Source organism: Odocoileus virginianus, chromosome 13 (assembly GCF_023699985.2).
Source record: "Odocoileus virginianus isolate 20LAN1187 ecotype Illinois chromosome 13, Ovbor_1.2, whole genome shotgun sequence".
In the NCBI taxonomy this organism is placed as follows: Eukaryota; Metazoa; Chordata; class Mammalia; order Artiodactyla; family Cervidae; genus Odocoileus; species Odocoileus virginianus.
Genome location: NC_069686.1, coordinates 43294457 through 43315118, shown reverse-complemented (window position 1 = coordinate 43315118; position 20662 = coordinate 43294457). Strand labels below are relative to the sequence as shown.

The 20662-nt window shown below is 37.7% G+C and overlaps 1 protein-coding gene across 16 annotated transcripts in view; it reads right to left on the bottom strand.

Moving 5' to 3' along the window:
• GTDC1 (glycosyltransferase like domain containing 1) overlaps positions 1-20662 on the bottom strand; it is a 571706-nt gene that overhangs the window by 190302 nt on the left and 360742 nt on the right. For 15 of the 16 annotated variants that reach the window (XR_011490993.1, XR_011490995.1, XR_011490996.1 and 12 more), the window contains one exon: positions 839-948. The exons of the other annotated variant lie outside the window; for it this stretch is intronic. Coding sequence is in view for 11 of the 15 variants with exons in the window: in XM_070476252.1 (XP_070332353.1) it covers positions 839-948 (110 nt within the window). In the remaining 4 variants the exon portion in view is untranslated. The remainder of the gene's footprint in view (positions 1-838; positions 949-20662) is intronic. 16 annotated transcript variants of the gene reach the window in all.

Sequence of the window (20662 nt, the reverse complement as noted above, 5' to 3'; positions counted from 1 at the left end):
TTGGGAAAATCCTCTGAAGAAGGAAACAGCAACTCACTCCAGTATTCTTACCTGGGAAATTCCATGCAAGGAGGAACATGGAGGGGTACAGTCCACGGAGTCGCAAAGAGTCAGACAAAACTTAGCAACTGAGAACCCACTCATGCATAGTTGGAGTTTACAAAAAAAGCTGAATATCCAAAACTTAAAAAATATGAACATTTAAGAGTTTAGAATGGTGGTCAAGATTCCCTGTCTTACTGACACAGACATGCCCAGTGAGGATGCAGGGTGAAGGAAATGGTTCGGAAGAAGCTCCCTATGGCATTAGGAATGAGAAGACTTGCTGCTATCAGCTTCGGATTTCTGTTTGCTTTCTCAAGTTCAATTAAAAAAGCACAGACCAATGACAACTATGATATGGATCTACTCCACTTTACAAGTTTGATGCCAAAATGCTTTACACAGGCCACCTAACAGATGGTAATGTATTTCAGCCATTACCAGAGAGAGTAGGATTCAAACCAGTGACCCCGAGGTGAGAGGTTGTATATCCAATTATGAATTCCCACTTTCCTTAACTGTTAAGATGCCTAAAGCAATATATTTTATTTACATCAAGATGCATTGTATAAACTATATTTGATAAAAGAGATGACTTCACGTTCTCAACTTAAATCAAAGAATGCTTACTTAAGTATTTTTTTAATTGAATCACAGTTTAATGCCATAGTATAATCTTTCGGTTAACAGTGCTCATCTTGATTATTCTAACAAAGGGAAACATGGAAATTAATACTTAAGTTGTAGAGCTTATGTCATCTATAAAAATACACACTAGAAAACACAAAAGAGATACCTGGGACATCTGTGAATGTTTCTCCAAGGACAGATACGTGGAAATTGAGTCCTAAATCCTTAAGATGCATCAATATCTTAAAAAAACTCTCTGGATCTTTATCATGCTCCCTGGAAATAAAAACACAAAATATCACTTGTGATATCTTAGGGCATGTATTAGGTATGTTTTCACTTCTCATAGGCTCAATCCCTCTCCCAGTCTACTGTTAGGGGAACCTCTGGCATCAGAGCAGAGATCTCCCCCCGCCCTTACACTGTAGCATTATCATTGTGTGTGTTCATGAATCTAACTTTGCCAGGCTCTCCATGGGGCTCTCCACTCAAGAATACTGGTGTGGGTAGCCAACTTCTCCAGGGGATCTACCCAACCCAGGGATTGAACCTGAGTCTCTTACATTGCAGAGAGATTCTTTACCATCTGAACCACCAGGTAACCCCTAACTTCTCATGGATTGAAATTCAGTCCTATCAAAGTTTTAAAGCTCTGCAGCTTTTCATTAAGGGAGAAATTTATCGTGTTTTTCACATTTTGGGGTTAGAACATAGAAAGTCTGGGCTTCCTGGGTGGCTCACCAGTAAAGAATCTGTCTGGGATGCAGGAGACACCATGAGTTCGATCCCTGGGTTGGAAAGATCCCTTGGAGGAGGGCATGGCAACCCATTCCAGTATTCCTGCCTTGGAGAATCCCGTGGACAGAGGAGCCTGGTAGGCTATGGTCTATAGGGTTGCACAGAGTCGGACATGACTTAAGTGACTGAGCACACATGCATAGAAAGTCTAGCGTATTTTCCTTTCTCCTAAAATGGTTAATTTTCCACTTAACACAGGGTTTTTAACAAAAGAAAAGATCAGTCTTCAAACAACAATTCTCTACTGATCATGAGAATGTACCAAAGATGCTTTTCATTTTCATGAGTCTGAATACCTCCCTCTCACATTTACTGAGCCTCTCTGTGTCCACAAGGAACACACAATTTAGGGAGTGAGATTACAGACTCTCTCACTAATCTCTCATTTTAAATAATTGAATGGAGAATTATAAATACATCAAAAGGGGATAGGCCTGAGTCTAAGTCTTTTGAGTATTAACTTAGGAGTGGAGGTTAGTCAACACATAAAAGAATAGTAATAAAGATAATTCTTTCATTTAGTAGAAGCTTTGAAAAACATGTATTATTTTTGTTTGTTTAGCTTGTCAGTCTTCTTTGTAATGACAGAATGAGAGGCTAAAGGACACTAAAATTAAAAAAAAATTCACCAATTCAAAAAATCACACTAAAATGGAATGAGTTATTTTTTACATTCTAAGGTGTGAATATTTCAGTATTTCTTGCAGTTAATTACACTGTTTTAAATTATCTTATTTCAGACAGATGTGGACCAGATGTCTTCAAAATATTTGCCTTTTTATTTATAATTCAGAATTTAAACTTATTTTCTATATTACAGAGGAATAGTTATATATCAGCAATTGAATTTCTCATTTACCAACTAATTATGTAAAATAAATCTGTAAATTGATCAAACTGCTATATGAAATATGAAAATTACATCATTCAGGAAATCTCATGAAAAATGACATCTGCAACCCTAAATGTGTTAATTCACAATTCAGTCAATATTTTCAGTATCAAGAATTAAAACAAATGCATCTTCTGATTAACATTTTAAAACAGCATTTATAATCTCCTGGAATTGTAAGATCTTATAGAATTAGAGTTCTGTAACAATTTATTTTAAGCTCTATATTTCTCAGTTTGATTTGCTTCATATAATAAAGAAAGCAGTGGTAAAATGTTCATTGCTTTTTAAGATGATGGGTATTACATACATGTACTATTGGGAAGTTTTGGGGGGTAATTCTCATATATTCTACTGCTATGGGCAAGAACAAAGATTTTAAATAGTTTAAAGAATATCCCATATGCTATCTTCAACCACATCGAACAAATAGTTGTCACCTAATCTGTAACATAGGTTATTTTACTCTGATTCTCTTGGAAATACTTGGATGAAAAGAATGGAAACAATATAACATATTTTAAAGAGGGAGAAACACTACAGGGAAATCTAGCCACTCCATTCTCTAAATTCTTCATTCTGAGTTCCAAAAATTTAGACTATGGTTCCTTAAGAGAATATCTATTCTAAATATTTTCTGCTGCTTTTTTGTTTGTTGATTGGTTTGTTTTGTAGTAAAATAAAAGTAGACACAGTTTGGGATTGGAAGGATGTTTAATTGGGTAGAAGCTGTAGTTCTTGAAAAATTCCAATGTGAATATTTCAAAGAAGTAGGCTCCACAAACCTATATTTTCAGTGTTTCTATACAAGGTAAATGCATGACAATCCTACTGTATTCTTAAGATATTTTTTATAGGTGGACAAAAGCTTTCATATTCAATAGTCACTTTGCATAAGAACACAAAAGAGATTTGTATAGATCCCCTCTCTTTCTGTTTAAACTATAATATATGGATGAATGTAAGGTGAGATTTTTCTTCTGCATAATTATCCCTCAGAAAAAGAGGCATTTTATCTAAAGTCCTTATAAAGTCTCTCATAATACCAGGCACTCTCTCACTTTATTTTTTATGAAGCACAGTTTAAGGAAGTTGCCTTAAACCTAAGACACCAATTGATGAGAATTTTCAATAGTTTTAGCAGCCATTCACTTGATGGAACCGGTAAAAACAGAAGTCAAGGAATTTAATATGGAGTTAGTAATTATTTTGGGAGACATGACCTAATAATTCAAAGTACTGTTGAAAACAAGTATTTTAAAGATCACTAAGAAAAAGTAACAGAGTAAGTGGTTACTAGAGACCATGAGTAGTAAGTGGGTTTTTAAGCTGGTGAAAAGATTTCCAGGGATGGTATCATACAGTCTCAGAAGCTTGTACCCCAAAACCACTTAGACTAAATTCCAGATGACAGCTGGTGGAAACGTGCCAACTGCCTGAAAAGGTGATGTCAAGAATGCATGGGAGGGGGGAGTTGAACTAAAACTGCTTCATGAACTGTAAGGTTGAGAAAAAAGAAATACTTCTAAAAATACTCTATGTGTAATATGTGTTTTAAAGTATTATTTATGTCTAAATTAGTACATTACATATATTTAAGTAGACACTTGACTATTTCATCTATGTCTTTTTCAGTTTACATAGTCAATTCAGCTGAAAAGTTTTCTCTAGACAAACGAGAAGTTGCCTCCTATTCAGAGGATCATTAAAGATGTGAACGGATATTTCACCACAGCCATATAGCAAGGCCTGGATATATCAATGGCAGATCTCAATATATTCTGTCAAGAGAGGAACTCATTGCAGATATCCAATGTATTATCCATGGATCTTATCCTAGCACCCATGATATTAATGAACCCATTTAGTAAAATATGTGAATCTGTCTCCAACTCTTTTCTAAGAAATCTAAAGTGAAATTCTCATACTTATGATTTTAGCATAAGGCATGAAATATAGGATGGAGGATTTAAAAATAATATTTTAAGGGCCCCTTTTTGCGAACAGCTGTCAAGATTAAACATACTTTTATAATATAGTCAATTTTCTATAACCACATTTGTAGACTATGGATTCTTAAACATTCTTCTGCTCTTATCCACTGTTGGTAGTAATATAAATTGCAACAATATTTTAGAGGGCAATTTGGTAATGTACATAATAAGCCTTGAATTGTACATAACTCTTGCCATAGTAATTCCAATTCTAATTTCAATTAGAAAAGTTACTCTCTGAAATAAACAGGTGCACAGAAATTCAGTCAAGGTAAGTTTTTAACAGCATTGTGTATAATGGCAATGATCTGTAAACAACCTAATGGGATGATAAAGAAATATATTTTGACACATATGTATGATACAATACCATGCAGCCATGAAAAATAATTTTGCAGAAGTGTATTTTTTGACATGGAAAATACTGTTACGTGAAAGAGAGGTGACAGAGTCCTAGGTAAACCATACTGAAATGTTAACAGGGTTTAAGTGTAGGGGGTATATTATAAATGTCTTCTTCTTTTTACTTGTTTTCTATCATTCCTTTAATAAACCTTTTTATATAAATCATTTTAAAGCTTTAAGGAATCACCTCTCTCCAGGATTCTGCCATACAGTTGTATTCATAAAGGTTTTTGCTTAACTCTGTAGCATTTTCAGTATTTATAGTGGCACATTTACTCGTTGCCTGTGACACTTCCATATTTGACAGTTGCCCATCAAGCTAACTCGATTCATCATAAAACATTCTAGAAGATGAGTCAGAGTCCAAGTCTCCCAACAATTCCCACATTCTTGACTAGGTAAGAATGAAACAGTCTGGCTGAGAACACATTCCTCCGCAGCCCAGCTATGGCAGAAGAGACCAGCACAGAATATTTCAGGCTTACTGGAAGCAGCAGATATAGCAAGAACAGCTTTTATTCCCAAATATTATTCAGAACATTTGAAAAGCATAAACTGTTTCCATGTGTTTTTTCTTCCTATATCTGTTCTCTCTCTGTCGCCTTTCCCATTTAGTTTTTTCAGAGCTAAATTTCTTCTTATTCTTAACATTCATTCAGTAAATATTTATTGAGGATTGCTAAGTTCTCCATACTTGTCACTTATACTCAACTGTTACCCTTTCCTGTTTTCCCACATAACATTATACTTATTGAATACAACCACTTTGATCTAGCTCCTTGCCTTGCCTGGGCAGAAACCTGGCTCTTTTCAGATGCCATCGCTTTCCCATATCACTCTGGATTGAGAGCTCCATGAGTAAAAGATAAATGATGCCTGCTTTGTTTACTACTAAGTACCTAGTGCTCTGCCTTGCTAGTGGAAGACATTCCTTGTATTCATCAATATTCAGTTCGTCTCTTCTCCTGGGCACACAGAAGACTCCATGTTCATCCCCTTGAAGCAGGAGAGGCTACAGGACTAGTTCTGACCAATGGATTGCCAGCTAAGTGATGTGTGTCACTTCCAGGTAGAAATTTCTAAGAGCAGTTCTGGACAGCACTTTCTCTGTTGTAGTGATGCTTGAAGAGGTCTTCAAGTTAGGATAAAAGACTGAAGTGATCTGGACTGCTACATGGAGAAGAGAAGCCCAATAAAGCCATCTAAATAAACAGCAGACTTTGAGTTAGTGGGAGAATTAAACTTCTGTTGTGTTTAAGCAACTGAGATTAAGGGGTCTTTATTAGTTCAGTATAAGGTGGCCTAGGCTGACTAATACATTATCTGTGGCATAAAATTAACTGCTCTAAAAATATCTGTTGAATGAATAAAGGTGGAGGAAAAATGATTTACATTTACAGAGCTCCTGCTATGTTCTGGGTCCTACACTAGGCAACTGATCATAACCATAAAGCCTCTCAACCAAGTGGTCATACAAATATAATTATTCCTTCATTTATGATCACACAGAAGAAATTGCATCTGCATTTGAAATCATGTCAAATTACTCTAAAGTCATATTCTTTCTTCTGTACAGTTTTTGACTTCTTCCTTTCTTTCTTCCTACATATAATGAGAAGGAAAAGAGAGCTGGTACCTTCAGTCCATGGTTTTGTTTCCAGATCATCAAGCGATGAACAATTCTTAGATAACTTGAAGTTAAAACCCACTGGGTAAGATGTGGCAATAAGAATATGGGGAAGTAACATGGGATTATACGATCTCTCCAACATCATGGTTTCAAATTTCCTCACCTTTTCTTATACCCTTCATCATTGCTTCCCTGTTGTGAAGTACCATGTTACTTTCAAATTCAGTGATGTGTTCCTTATTCTAAAACATAAGGCTTCTGTCTACCACCCTGTGCCAGTTTGTTATGATCACTTACCTCTCTATTATCCCTCTATATTTCTGACAACAATGATCAGTTTTGGTTTCCTGCCACAGGTGCTGCTTCTGGTTTTAAAATGGTGCTTTGAATAGAATTCAACAGTCTTATGAGGCATCAACTTCTCAACCTCTCCCTCCATCTGATACTATCAGTGCCTTCCCTTCTCTAACTCCACCAGCCCTTTCCACCATCATTTAGGTACAGGTGACTAGAGTCAAGAATATCCACTGTGGCTTTCTCTGAATGCTATTCATACTGCACTCTGCCCTTTACTTTCAAGGGAGAATGAAGGGTCCATTTCAGAGAGAAGTGGCTTTGCCACTCACCAGAGATAGGACTATTTATTTCTATGTTGTATAAACTCTCATAGCCTCAGTTTTTTCATCTTTAGAATGGGGTAAAAATAACATCTACATTTAAAATGTTGTTAGGGATGAAGTGCCTGGTACTTCGCAGGTACACAATAAACTCTCATTCTCTTCATCCTTGGTATTTGTGGCATTTTCATATTTTAGAAATGTTAACCAATTTAGTCCATCTCCCTTCCACCCCAACATATTCGAGAAAATAAGATGGTTTATGTTCATTACTTTGAGGAAGGTATGACCCAGGGGAAAAGCCTCCTAACCCCCCCAAAAATGGGAGAGTCTTCTTGGCTGGTCACAGGAGCAAAAGCCTTTGCAGAAATAGTAAGGGCTTCAGACAGGTACAAGTATGTAAGCAACATGCCATGTGAACGGAGCATAGACCCTCCTGGTCACGTCAGCGTTCCACCTCTAGACAAGAAAAAGGGAGGACTTATGGGGCAGACTTGAGGAGAAGAGAAGCGTGAGAGTCCTCCAGCCATGCACTGCACTTCCTGGGTGAGGCAGAAGCAGGACTCCAGACAGCGAATGTCTGAGGGTGTGCACACAGTCCTGGGGACATTTGTGAGAGATTACTGAGCCACGCAGGCATAAACTTGGAGCCAGGATTTCCTTGAATGTCATGGAAAAATCACAGAGTTACTGACAGACTGATAGAAGCAAGGGATCCCTCAACAGTGGCCTGAGAGGAATAAGGACCAGGAAAATGGGAGACAAGAGAGGCTTGAAAGGCTTGAGCTTTCCATCACCATATTGAAATGGGCCACTGTACAGAAATTAAGTAACAGAAAAATAAAATTCTAATTTATGCATAACAGGGTTTCAAGCCATCTGCACATTCATATACTCATCTTTCCTTTTAAGAGCAGAGGCAGAGATGTCTACCTTTCCAAATTCAAAGTCTGTTAGAGCTCTAGATGTTCTACCTTGTATTTTCTTGAGAAATCTGTTTTCTCATGGTCAGTTTCCTTCCTAAAACCTGTGATCCTATTCCTTCCTCCACAATTTCTTCATGTGTATCTTGGGCATTTTTGAGTTATCTTTTGACCTGACACCATTTATCGACAACAATAGTTCCAATAATATACTCCTTCTAGGTGACTTTTCACAGATCCTTTCATCTTAGAATATTAGCTACATCCTCCTTTCCTACCTCCTGGGTCTTTCCTACATCTTCGCTCCCCTTCTTTCATTCTCTTAGATGAAAATGCTCTCCAACAATACTAATACCCACCTGTGTCCCCCTTCATTCTCATTTCATATTTCCTCCTACATTTGATACCACTGACTTTCTTAGAAGCAATCCTTGCTTGGTTTCCAAATAATGTATTTAAGACTACAACCTAATGACCTCCTCAATGAAATCTTCCCACTCATTCCATCCAGCAGGCCACCCAGTGAAAACCAAATTCAAGGAGTCCTTTTTCCCAGTAGGTCTCACAACATGATTCCCCTTTAAATCTCCCCCTGCTGAAAGTTCAGACCCCCCAGGTTGTTTCTGTTGAACAATGATTCCCACTCTTCCTGGATATTGTATACAGTAATTTCATTCAGCTGTCTAACTTGTCAATGACCTCTCTTTTTCTACATTTTTTGTCAGAAAGCCCATAGAAACCCATACCTCAAATAACTGGTCTCATGAAGTGTCTTAATTAAGATAAACTGGGTCTTTCCCACTCTTGGGATGTTACTCAGCAGCTACTGTTACACATACTTTTAAACCATCACAATGTAATTACTTCTTCTCAGACCTGGGAGTTTCTATGGAACTAAGCTCTTTCCCCAACTCATTACTAAGTCCTTCTGTTTCCCTCTATAATAACGTTTCTCCTTGTCAACTGTGGTGACCTGGGCTGTAATTTGAGACTGAGTAATCATTTAGATTTTCTTTTGGACTATAACATTTCCCTCAAGAGATATGCAGAAAATACATTCAGCACTCAGAGTGTGCATGTGTCTGACTCTTTACAACCCTATGGACTGTAGTCCGCCAGGCTCCTCTGTCCATGGGATTTCCAAGGCAAGAATACTGGAGTAGGTTGCCATTTCCTCCTCCAGGGGATCTTCCCAAACCGAGGACTGAACCTGTGACTCCTGGGTCTTCTGCATCGCAGGCGAATTCTTCACCACGGAGTCACTGAGGAAGCGCACGTTCAGTTGCTTACTGGTTATTCTGAGAACTACTCCTGTAGTCTGTCTCCAACAGTGAGAACTTCCTCTCGGGAGAAGACTAGGAAACTCTTTGACATTATTGAGAGCTGTTGTGTTTCTACTTCTCAGAAAGGAAGATGCGTGATTTTCGTTTCCTACTTTACCCTCTACTTCCAGGAAGCTTACAGTCAGGCTTTCCCGCGTTCAATCTCAGCATCAGTCAAATGGAAATAACAGTACCAAAAAATATAATAAGAGAAATTTAAAAACTCACTGGATGAGCTCAATAATAGACAGGATATTGCAGAGAACAGAATCAGTGTTCTTGAGGTAAACAGAATTTAGCCAATGTGAACAACAGAGAAAATGGACAAAAAGAAAAAATAAGAAAGGACTGAACCACAGGGAGTTGTAGGACAGGAACAATTTCTTACAACTGTATGTGAATCTATTAATTATTTCAGTATGAATTTCGATGAAAAAAATGCATGTCCATTGCATTAAATTAAAAATAGTTCAGAAATATATGATGTATGCACTGAAAGTCCCTATTTTCTGATTCTCCTGATTCTACTCCTCAAATATAAACAAATATTAATAATTGGTGAGTAGGCTTCCTGACCAATTTCTATGCATATGCACAAATATATATTTGTATGAGTGCATTTTTATAAATGTTTTAGTTTATAAACATGAGATTACTGTCATTCTGCACTTTCCATTTTCACTAAATACATCACAGATATCTACATATATGAGTGCATAAAGATATCTCATTTAATAATGTTTCTCTAATATTTCACAATTTAAAGTAAATTCTCCTAGTAATGGACATTTAAGTTAATTCTAATTCAATGATATTTCAAACCATACATCTGGTTCTTTTTATAAAATTCAAATTTCTCTTTTGTGGAATCCTATTTGTTCTTTTTCCTGCTACCCTGCAAATGTAGCCATCTCAAATCTCTAAGGATGATCTATTTCCCCTTTCCTACAATGTTTACTATGGTACTTTCAAAGTTTCTCCTACTCACTCTAGTATTTTGTAAGTTCCCTGAGGACAGAGCTCACCCTCTGTTTACCCTATATTCCTCATGTGCAGAATTAGGCCTGGCATATAGTTTAAAAAGTTATTATTCTGAGTTGACTATAAATCTAGTTCACCTCTCATAAGTCTAATAATTTTATTGCCACCAACTATAAATTACCTTTAAAATTATTTATATAATGAGGTGACTACATGAGTCTTCACTTGGCTCTTCCAAAGACAACGCATCTCTAATACTTAAAAATTAAACTGCTGTCTTGTCAAATACAGCATTAATGACTGAGCTCCTCTCTTGTACTGACACATCTTCATCCGCCCAATGTTCTAGGACTCAAGCCTGATTCATTTCTGAACACAAAGAAGCTGCTTCCCAGTAGTCCTGATAAGCAACCCATAACCAATCTTGCCATTTTTCCCATACAGATAATTTAAGATTTGCTTGATAATCCATTTTTATAGTACAATGTTATCACCTCATACTTGACAATACCAGTGAATTTCAGACTCTCCCTCTGCCAACTCAGCCTCCAGAATAATTCTTACGTTATCTTCTTCTATGTAACCTGCCTTTTATATCTCTTTTCTGAAGTCTGTCTTAAAACCAGTACATTGAAATTAAGCCCCTCTATCCAACATTCAAATATTTCAATCAACTCATCCCCTCAAATGAATGTTGATACTCATATTCATTCCCAACCTCTTCTTTTCTCTCTGCTGTTTTCCATCCATAGCTCTTATGCCTACAATCCTGAGTCTGGAACATATCTCTGCTCCTCTCTGCCACTCCTTGCCCACTGTCTCCTTTACTGACTTTGACTTTATTGCTACTGGTAGTCATTCATCCCTGTGAAATCCTATCTCCCTCCGGATCACTGTAAGAACATTCATAAACTACTGATGATTTCATGAATGTGCTCGTTTACATCATCTCATATTTAATTGTATGTTGTCCTCTTATAATTAGTCTGAAATCTCAACCACAACAGTGAAATCCTTTGACTTTAGAAGTTGGTGGGCACTCTAAATACATCTTTGGAGTGAATGAATGATAGCTTTGTCATGGCTGAATAGAGACAGTTACATTTTTTAAATTACAATAGGATAGGTCTATGAAGTGACATGAAGGATCATGTTTTTTTTTTTAAATGGAGGATTAAACATGGCCTGCATTATTAGATGCCTTTCATCCAAATGAATTTCAATTCTTAATAATAGGTTTTCATATTCCATTGTCGACATTTTGTCACATCTAGAAATGACAAGGTCTTCAATCATCTGGCAAAGAATCTTAATTTGAAGAGAAAAATCTACTCCAAAACTTCTTTCTGATTTAAAAAATGTTAAAGTAGAAATGGGTAGAGTGACTCATAAAAAATTTCTCCAATGGGAAGAAAAATGCTAAAATTCTGTTCATTTTATATATTTTGTCTTATTTCTAGACTCAAATGAGACTGCTGTGTTTTTTTGGCTGACACAGAGATCTCCTAGAAGAGACATCTCCCTTACTCAGCAGCAACTGTGAAGCATACCAGATTGTCATGGCAATGACTGTGGAAAAGGAGGAACACAATATGGGATGTCTGTTCTATAAAGACCTGCTCAAAATGACGTGTTCTTGTTGCTGCATATGTTGCATTTTTTCATCTCATAAACAGTATTAATTATGTATCTCCTCTCTTCTACATTCTCATAAATGAAGTAAATCTGTATTATTCTACTTAGTCACAAAGCATAAAAGAAAAAAGTTCAGCCCCAAATTTCACTACCCACTCTGTTGTTGCTTATTATTTAAAGGTATTAAGAGCTACTCATATTAGGTGCCAAAGTAGACTAATAATTTATATGGAAAAGAATAAAAGACTCAATATGGTAACAGCATCACATGCTCAAAAGTAACTATATTGCTCAAGAAATGACTCACCAGAATGAGAAGCCTCGTGAACCAAAGTCTTAATTAGTTAAGTCTACTGATTGCTAGTAGGTATCAGAACAATTTATTTCTGGTCAAGAATGGATAACAAAGTCAAGTATGTTAGTGTATTTGGTGAGAGATCTTTCTGATTAAATAGTCTGCTTTAGTGGTACATGTAGAGCTGAAAGAAGAAAAAAAGATGCTTATTGGAAGCTAATAATAATCGATCTATGACTATATTCCTAATGGTGTGTTTTATCAGAATAAGTGAAGTAAAACAGTTTACATAGATGATAGAACCTAGTGAGATAGTTAAAAAATCTTAGTTCTGATATTTAGTAGCTGTAATCCAGGGCAAATTACCAAACCCATATGAGATTTAATTTCTTCATCTGTAACAATCTGGCTAATAACACTCAGTTCAAAGAGCTGTTGAGAGGATTAACTTAGATGATGTATACAGAACCATTTTCAGTGCCCAGGAAACAGAATACACAATAAGTGATGGCTGCTGTTATAACTACTGTTACAATAATTACAATCATCATTGTTTTCGTCTTAATTTATAGAACTGGGAAATTAAGAATAGTCCAGTGAGTTTGATAGCCACTATAATTGGACAGAAAATAAAGTTTGGGATACTTTACTATCAGTTATTTCTAGTGCAAGTGGAATGTGTCATTGTCGAACTTTTCAAGTTTACCTTGATAATTACACAGAGAGGCATCTAAAGTGTCAAATACATTACATGTGCAAATAAGATCATGAGCACTCAATTATGAAGTTGCTCAGTCGTGTCCGACTCTTAGCGACCCCATGGACTGCAGCCTACCAGGCTCCTCCATCCATGGGATTTTCCAGGCAAGAGTACTGGAGTGGGTTGCCATTGCCCTCTCCTATCATCTACAACACAGAGTTATTAATACAAATATGATTAAAAGTAAAGTTTCTGTATAAAGGCACACATGTCCTTAACTGAATTTGTCTTCTCAGGACATTATCCTTAATTCTGTCAAATGCCACCATTAATCTTGTCACCAAACCCACAATTAGCTCAGACACCCTCACAACAATATATTAATTTTGAACCAATACCATATTACCACCCAAGTATATATCTCTTTTCTTGATATGGTTTAGATGCTCATCATTCCTTCCTAGAACTATTGTAACATGATATCAAATCACTTTCCTAAATAATTACAACAGAAATTGGGTGAGTCAATGGTCATTCACCCCCTTCATTTGTATGTTATCCAAAGGCAACAAGGAGAAGTGGAAATACAGTGCAAATGTAATCTTCTACAACAATAAGACATAAACCCTCCTGAACCACACAATAGATGGAAAAGCAGCTCAGAATAATGAAGATCAAACAGGTGGACAGGCAGAAGTGGGATGGAGGAAACCCCCTGTTTCTTAGGGAGAGCTGGCAGAAGGCACTTCTCCCAGGGAAGAGTGTGCCATGTATGCAAGACCAAAATCTTTCCTTAGCAAAACCTCAACAGGGTTTGTGGGTTGCTGGTGCTAAAAACCCTATGCCTGGGTCCGTCTTGAGAAACAGAGAATGAAGTCTAAGAAAGAGATCAGACAGAGAAGGCATTTTTTGCAAGAAATAGTCTGTCTGACAATCATCTTTTCTGGGAGGATTACAGAATGATATTGGCTGGTACATGAAATAATTTTTTTCCTGACTACATAATTCACTCATTTTTATGGATTTGAATGGCACCAGAAATTGAATTTCCCACAAACATCCTAAAATAAAGGTAACCTTTTAAAAAGGTAAACATTACAAAATCTGTTCCTTCTGCTTTAGACTCAAATTTTATGGGATTCATTTTTACAAAATGAAATCTATATCATATTTCCAAATGAGAACTTACCCAAAGATGCAGTAGTATGTGTATATTCATTTATGACAATATTTTCATTTAGGAATAAGTTCACACATATTCCAGGAACAGTATGTATTTAAGATCAAAATTAAAGAACTAATTTTTCATTTATTTTGCAAAGAGTTTCTTTGATATTTATTACAATTTGACTTAATATTATTATACTTTTAATACTTTTCAGTTATTTAAACTTAAAAGTTAACATATATGTTAGTATATTTCAGACTTGAGAAATATTAAAATGATGGACAATTTTAACCATTCAAGTCACAGAAAGAAGCTACTGGTTTTATATCTTTGGTGTATTTGTAGGACAGATACATAATAAATGTCTCTTATTGAGTGTTTTCATCTGTAATCAGGCTTGTAATACAAAACCCACAAAAGAAAGTTTATAAAGGGATCTTTTCTTTACTTGATTATCAATTATCTTTAGGATGATGCCAAAAGGACCAGCTTTACATTCAAGATGATACATAACAAAATGTTGTTGGTTCTGTGCATGCTAAGTCAGTTCACTCTTATCTGACTCTGTATGACCCTACAGGGTTCATTTAATTAGAATTTTTTTTTACAGTGTATTAGACTATAACAATTCCGAACAACAACAAAAATCACTCATCTAGTATAAGTTTTTGGCCCTAAGAGAAGAATATCCTTGTTTGAAGTTAGGAATTCATTGGGTGAAGGAGAACTATGCACGTCTGTGTGTGAGACAGAAGGAAAAGCGCGGGGATGCAAGGATGACTGAGGAGGATGAGAGACCCAACCCTGAAGGAGTCTAAATTCTAATCAAGGAGAGAAGTTGTTCTCTCTGTCCTGCGATTTGAGAGATAAGGAGGAAAGTCCATTGTCCACAAAGCTCATCTGTGACTCTTTCTGTCTGACGTTCCCTAAGCCCGGAGCTTTTGGTATATCTAGGTATGCTTAGTCACTCAGTTGTGTCCAACTCTTTGACCCTCTGGGCTGTACCCCACCTGGTCCCTCTGTTCATGAGATTTTTCAGACAACAATACTGGAGTGGGTTGCCATTTCCTCCTCCAGGGGATCTTCCCAACCCAGGGATTGAACCCAAGTCTCTTGTGTCTCCTGCATTGCGGGTGGATTCTTTTACCTGCTAAACCACTGGGGAGGCTCATATCTTGCTAGTACAGTTTTAACAAAGTACTCTGTTCGCAGAAGGTTGGTCCTAAATATTATCTGATGACTAGATGGTTAGATGAATGAGTGAATTTCCTTTTTGTGTTTCATTTTAGAAGAGCAGGTAAACAAGCAACCTCTTTAAAATGTAAATATTCTGGAGGAGATAAGACATTAAGATATTAGCAAGAATATACACGTTGGTGTGATTTAACCTAAAGTTATATGTATGTATCTGTATTCTTTGGGGATTAATATATTGAATTAGATTACTAAGCATGTAAAATTGATGATTAAAGTAGGAAGGTCAAGAATATGAAATTTTGAAATGTGACGAATGCAAGGAAGGCTAGAATTATGTGGAATAGCAAATGAAAGGAAGTTTGGAGTGCTTGGGTGAGAGCTAAATGACTCACACTAGGAGAAGGATAAATGTACAAAAAAGTGAGATGGGGCAGTTCCTGCTTTGCAAAAACTTCACCCATTTCACATTGCTGGAGGCTGGCTTTTAAAGAGTTGATCTGCAAAAGGTAAAGCTTTTTTTTTGGAATATTTTTCTTTTTTGGCCATGCACCATGGTATATGGAATCTGAGTTCCCTGATCAGGGATAGAACCCATACACTCTGAATTGGAAGCACAAAGTCTTAACCACTGGGCCACCAGGAGAAATCTCTGTAAAGCTTTTTCAATGGTCTCAGTTCACAAGTTCTGGGCTCTGGCACAAGAGAAGAACAGGGCTTTTCAAGGAGCTCCAGTAGGATGGGGTGGGCGGGGGGGGAACGGTATCAAGCTGCCATCATCAACTTCATTCTAGCCCAGGGGGCAGTCCCATATACAAGGGATGGAGCCATCATGTCCACTGGACTATTCCCTTCAATCTAGAATTACACATGGAAATGTGAAGATAAGCAATGAGACCAGTTTTGGTTGAATCTTTCTACCTCCCTGAGTTCAAGTTCACAACCAGTTCAGTTCAGGGTTCTTTCTCGAAACACATGTGGCTCAGGCTCCGAGGAATAATGTGTCTAACAGAATCCCTCATTCAATTATCCTCACGTCCTCAGTGAAGTGTTACCTGACTTTTCCAGGCAGAATTACTAGCTTTCTCTTTTGGGTTTTCACTTATTATGTTGTAATGCAATTATCTGGGAGCTCTCTGAGGTAGGGGTCTCAAAAGAAGTCCTATCAATACATGTGGAAAAGGATAATATTTGAATACTAAGTATTAATATTAGTATTAATCAATGTGCTTAATGGACTTCTTGCCTCAGTGTTTCCTACTTTTCTAATCCACTTTTCCCCCATCCACCAGCAACAAGGATATTCTAGCCTTTGCCCTTAAGGTAAAGTTATTAAGCAGAAATGCAAAGAGAAGACAAATAGTTAATTCTTGATTTCCACATTAGAATTCTCAGGCTGATGTCTAAATAACAGTTTTGGAGACTAATACTCAGTACGTTTTTCTCAACACTTCCTCACTCATTCCACTCCCTCCTCTCCAAATCCATGCGTTAAGAGAGGCACATGTAAGAGGATAGAGACAATCCTGAGTAGATTCCAAGACTGAAAACTGGGGGGACTGGTGGGGGGAGGGAGGAAAAGCCAGCTTGTTGGGAGAGTGACCTTGGTCTTGTGCCTTTTCTTCTAGAAACAGGCAGGTTTGCAGCAGCTCCACTGGCCAGCATGCCATGAGATCAATTGAGGAAAATAAACAGCCTGAGTCAGACAAAAAGCAGATTTGCTGGGTTTTCTGAGGTCTAGAAGTGGAATGGGAGAGCAGCCAATGTTTCCAAAAGTCCTGTGTAAGAGAAAGACATTTCCAGAGAGTGAGTGCTACAGAGAGTCTCCTGAGGGGCACATAGCATGAACAGCTCCGTGTATAGGCAGATGGGAACTGAACATACTAGACACCAGCTCTGGGGTGTCAATCCTAAAGGAAATCAACCCTGAATAGTCACTGGAAGAACTGATGGTGAAGCTGAAGCTCCAACACTTTGGCCACGTGATATGAAGAGCTGACTCATTGGAAAAGACCCTCATGTTGGGAAAGATGGAGGGCAGGAGAAGGGGTGACAGAGGCTGAAATGGTTGGATGGCATCATTGACTCAATGGACATGCATTTGAACAAACTCCAGGAGTTGGTGAAGGACAGGGAAGCCTGGCGTGCTGCAGCCCATGGGGTTACAAGAGTCAGACATGACCGAGTGACTGAATAACAACTGGGAGGTGATCACCAACAACCACACAGGACAATATTCTTCTCAAAGGATGCCAGTGTGGGCCTGTGCCTATTGAGACCAAGCTTTCTTTGGTCCTTTCGATGCTCCTAAGCATCGTTAGGACTTTAACTGCTACTTGAAGGAGAAATCGGGAGAACTGCAATTTTACTGATTTATCCTAAATCCACTGAGAGAATCCTGAGGTAAGAGAGTCAGGTTATAGAGAGACAAAAGTTAATAATAACAACATAAACTTATATAGCCATTATATGGATTAGAAACTGTTCTAAGACCACGGGATGGATAAAATCATTTTCTCCTCAGAACTCCGTGAGGTAGGCAACATTCTTCCACATAATTTATAGAGAAAGAAACTGAAGCTCTGTGAGTTCCCAGAGTGGCCCAGTATAAAGGGTAGACCTGGGATTTGAACCAGCAGTCTGTGCTCACAAATTATAACCCAGTGTATGTGGACACTGGGGGTGCCAAATTCCTTGCCTCTGGTAAACGTGTACTGAATGTAAAAATCAATGAGTGAATGGTTGTATCTTGGATTCCTTTTATGTTGTACTATAGTTCAAGTTCATTTAATGTGGCTCTTTTACAAATGGCTAAATTACAAACTTAAGTTCTTTCATCTAAAAGGGCAATATTATTGTAATATATATTTTTATTATTTTTTATTAAATAGTACAGCTGATATCATGTGAAATACCAGGTTGGATGAAACACAAGCTGGAAGCAAGACTGCCAAGAGAAATATCAATAAGCTCAGATATGCAGATGACACCATCCTTATGGCAGAAAGCAAAGAGGAACTAAAGAGCCTCTTGATGAAGGTGAAAGAGGAAAGAGAAAAAGCTGACTTAAAACTCAACATTCAAAAAAAACGAAGATCATGGAATCTGGTCCCATCACTTCACGGCAAATAGATAGAGAAACAATGGAAACAGTGACAGACTTTATTTTTGGGGGCTCCAAAATCACTGCATGGTGACTGCAGCCATGAAATTAAAAGATGTTTGCTCCTTGAAAGAAAAGTTATGATAAGCCTAGATAGCGTGTTAAAAAAGCAGAGACATCACTTGCCGGCAAAGGTCCATATAGTCAAAGCTATGGTTTTTCCAGTAGTCATGTATGGATGTGAGAGTTGGACCATAAAGAAAGCTGAGCGCTGAAGAATTGATGCTTTTGAACTGTGGTGTTGGGAGAAGACTCTTGAGAGTCCCTTGGACTGCAAGGAGATCACACCAGTCAATCCTAAAGGAAATCAATCCTGAATATTCATTGGAATGGCCTGGCACAGGCCCCCAAATACCAGGAATTTTTTCTATCACATTTCTGGAGGCCAGAAGTACAAAATTGGTATCAGCAGGCTGAAATCAGGATGTTAACAGAGCTTGAGTACCTCTCGATGGTCTAAGGAAGAAACCTCCTTCCCGCTTCCTTACATATCTTCTAGCCTCTGATGGCTGCCAGTAATCTTTAGTTGGTGCCTTCTTCTCTTCCGTTAGTATCAAATTTCCATTTGCCTCCCCCTTATAATGGACTTTCCTGGTGGTTCAGACAGTAAAGAGTCTGCCCACAATGCAGGAGACCCTGGTTCAGTCCCTGGGTTGGGTAGATCTGGAGAAGGAAATGGCAACCCACTCCAGTATTCTTGCCTGGGAAATCCCCTGGGTGGAGGAGCCTGGTGGGCCATATGGGGTCGCACAGAGATGGACACGACTGAGCAACTAACATTTTCACACTTCACTTTCCTGCTTATAAGGACATATGCAACTGTATTTAGGGTCCATTCAGATATTCCAGAATAATTTCTCACACTCAAGATCCTTGACTTAATCATATTTGCAAAGTCCTTTTTTGCCAAGGAAGAGTCCCTTGGACAGCAAGGAGATCAAACCAGTCAATCCTAAAGGAAATCAACCCTGAATATTCATTGGAAAGACTGATGCTGAAGCTGAAGCTCCAGTACGGTGGCCAGTAGATATGAAGAGCTGACTCATTGGAAAAGACCCAGATGCTGGGAAAGATTGAGGACAGGAAGAGAAGGGGACAACAGAGGACAAGGTGGTTGGATGGCATCACTGACTCAATGGACACGTGTTTGAGCAAACTCTAGGAGTTGGTGAAGGACAGGAAAGCCTGGTGTGCTGCAGTCCATGGGGTCACAAAGAGTCAGACACAACTGAGTGACTGAACAACAACAATGTATTGGATTTACAATATTATATTAGTTTCAGATGTATAACAAAGTGAATCAGTATTTTTATAGATTATACTCCATTTAAAATTGTCATAAAATATTGGCTGTACTCCATGCGCTAAACATTATATCCTTGTATATTATTTTTTATACATAGCAGCTTGTATGTAATATATTTTTAAATAAATATCTTGCATGTAAACATTTTAGGTTAAGGCATGAATGGAGCTTGTTTTTGCTGTTATTTTACTTAAGATATTCCTATTGACTCATTTTCCCTAGCCTGAATCAGATTTTGAGATATGCTGCTTTATGTTTCCTTATTTCTTATTCACTTCACCTACTAAAATGACCTCTTACTCAGTCTAGTGACTTTTAATCCTTACCTACCTAAGTAATCCATTTGCTAAGAACTGTTAGTTTCTAATATCTATCTGCTGCATTATACAGAGAATGCTTGACTTTTTATGATAGATTTCTTAATGTAACAAATATGCATTTATAGAACTACCTGGTGGTAATAAAGCTAAAACACCAAAGTGTTTAACCATATAAACAGTTTGAGTTTTATTTAAGTTCCAAGGAAGTTTATGCAAGATAAATAGAGTCCCAGGAAGAGTAATTTATGTAAGAAAGAAGGAATATGCCCCTCTCAAAACAACCATCTTCTCCAGTTATCAGCTCTATTGGAGAGCTGATTGGCCTGTAGAGGATGGTGATGATTTAGACAGACTTGGAGGAGAAAGGACAGTACTGAAGAAAAGGAATAGAACATGAGCAGAAACACTCATCGCAGAAGCAAGGTGAATGAACATACTCCCTAAATCCTGGATGAAGGGGTGTGTCTACACCTACACACATAAGCAGAGATATGTATATTTGTTTATTTTTCAAGTACTCTTTAATATTTGACTGAAGAAGTCAAATGGAGCTGTATGGAGAGCAGGCTTGCAAAGTGCTGGCCATGTTTTGCAATCAGTCAGAGCTGAGGGCTGCCTGCTCCCTCTGGGGGGGGGCGGGGGGGCGT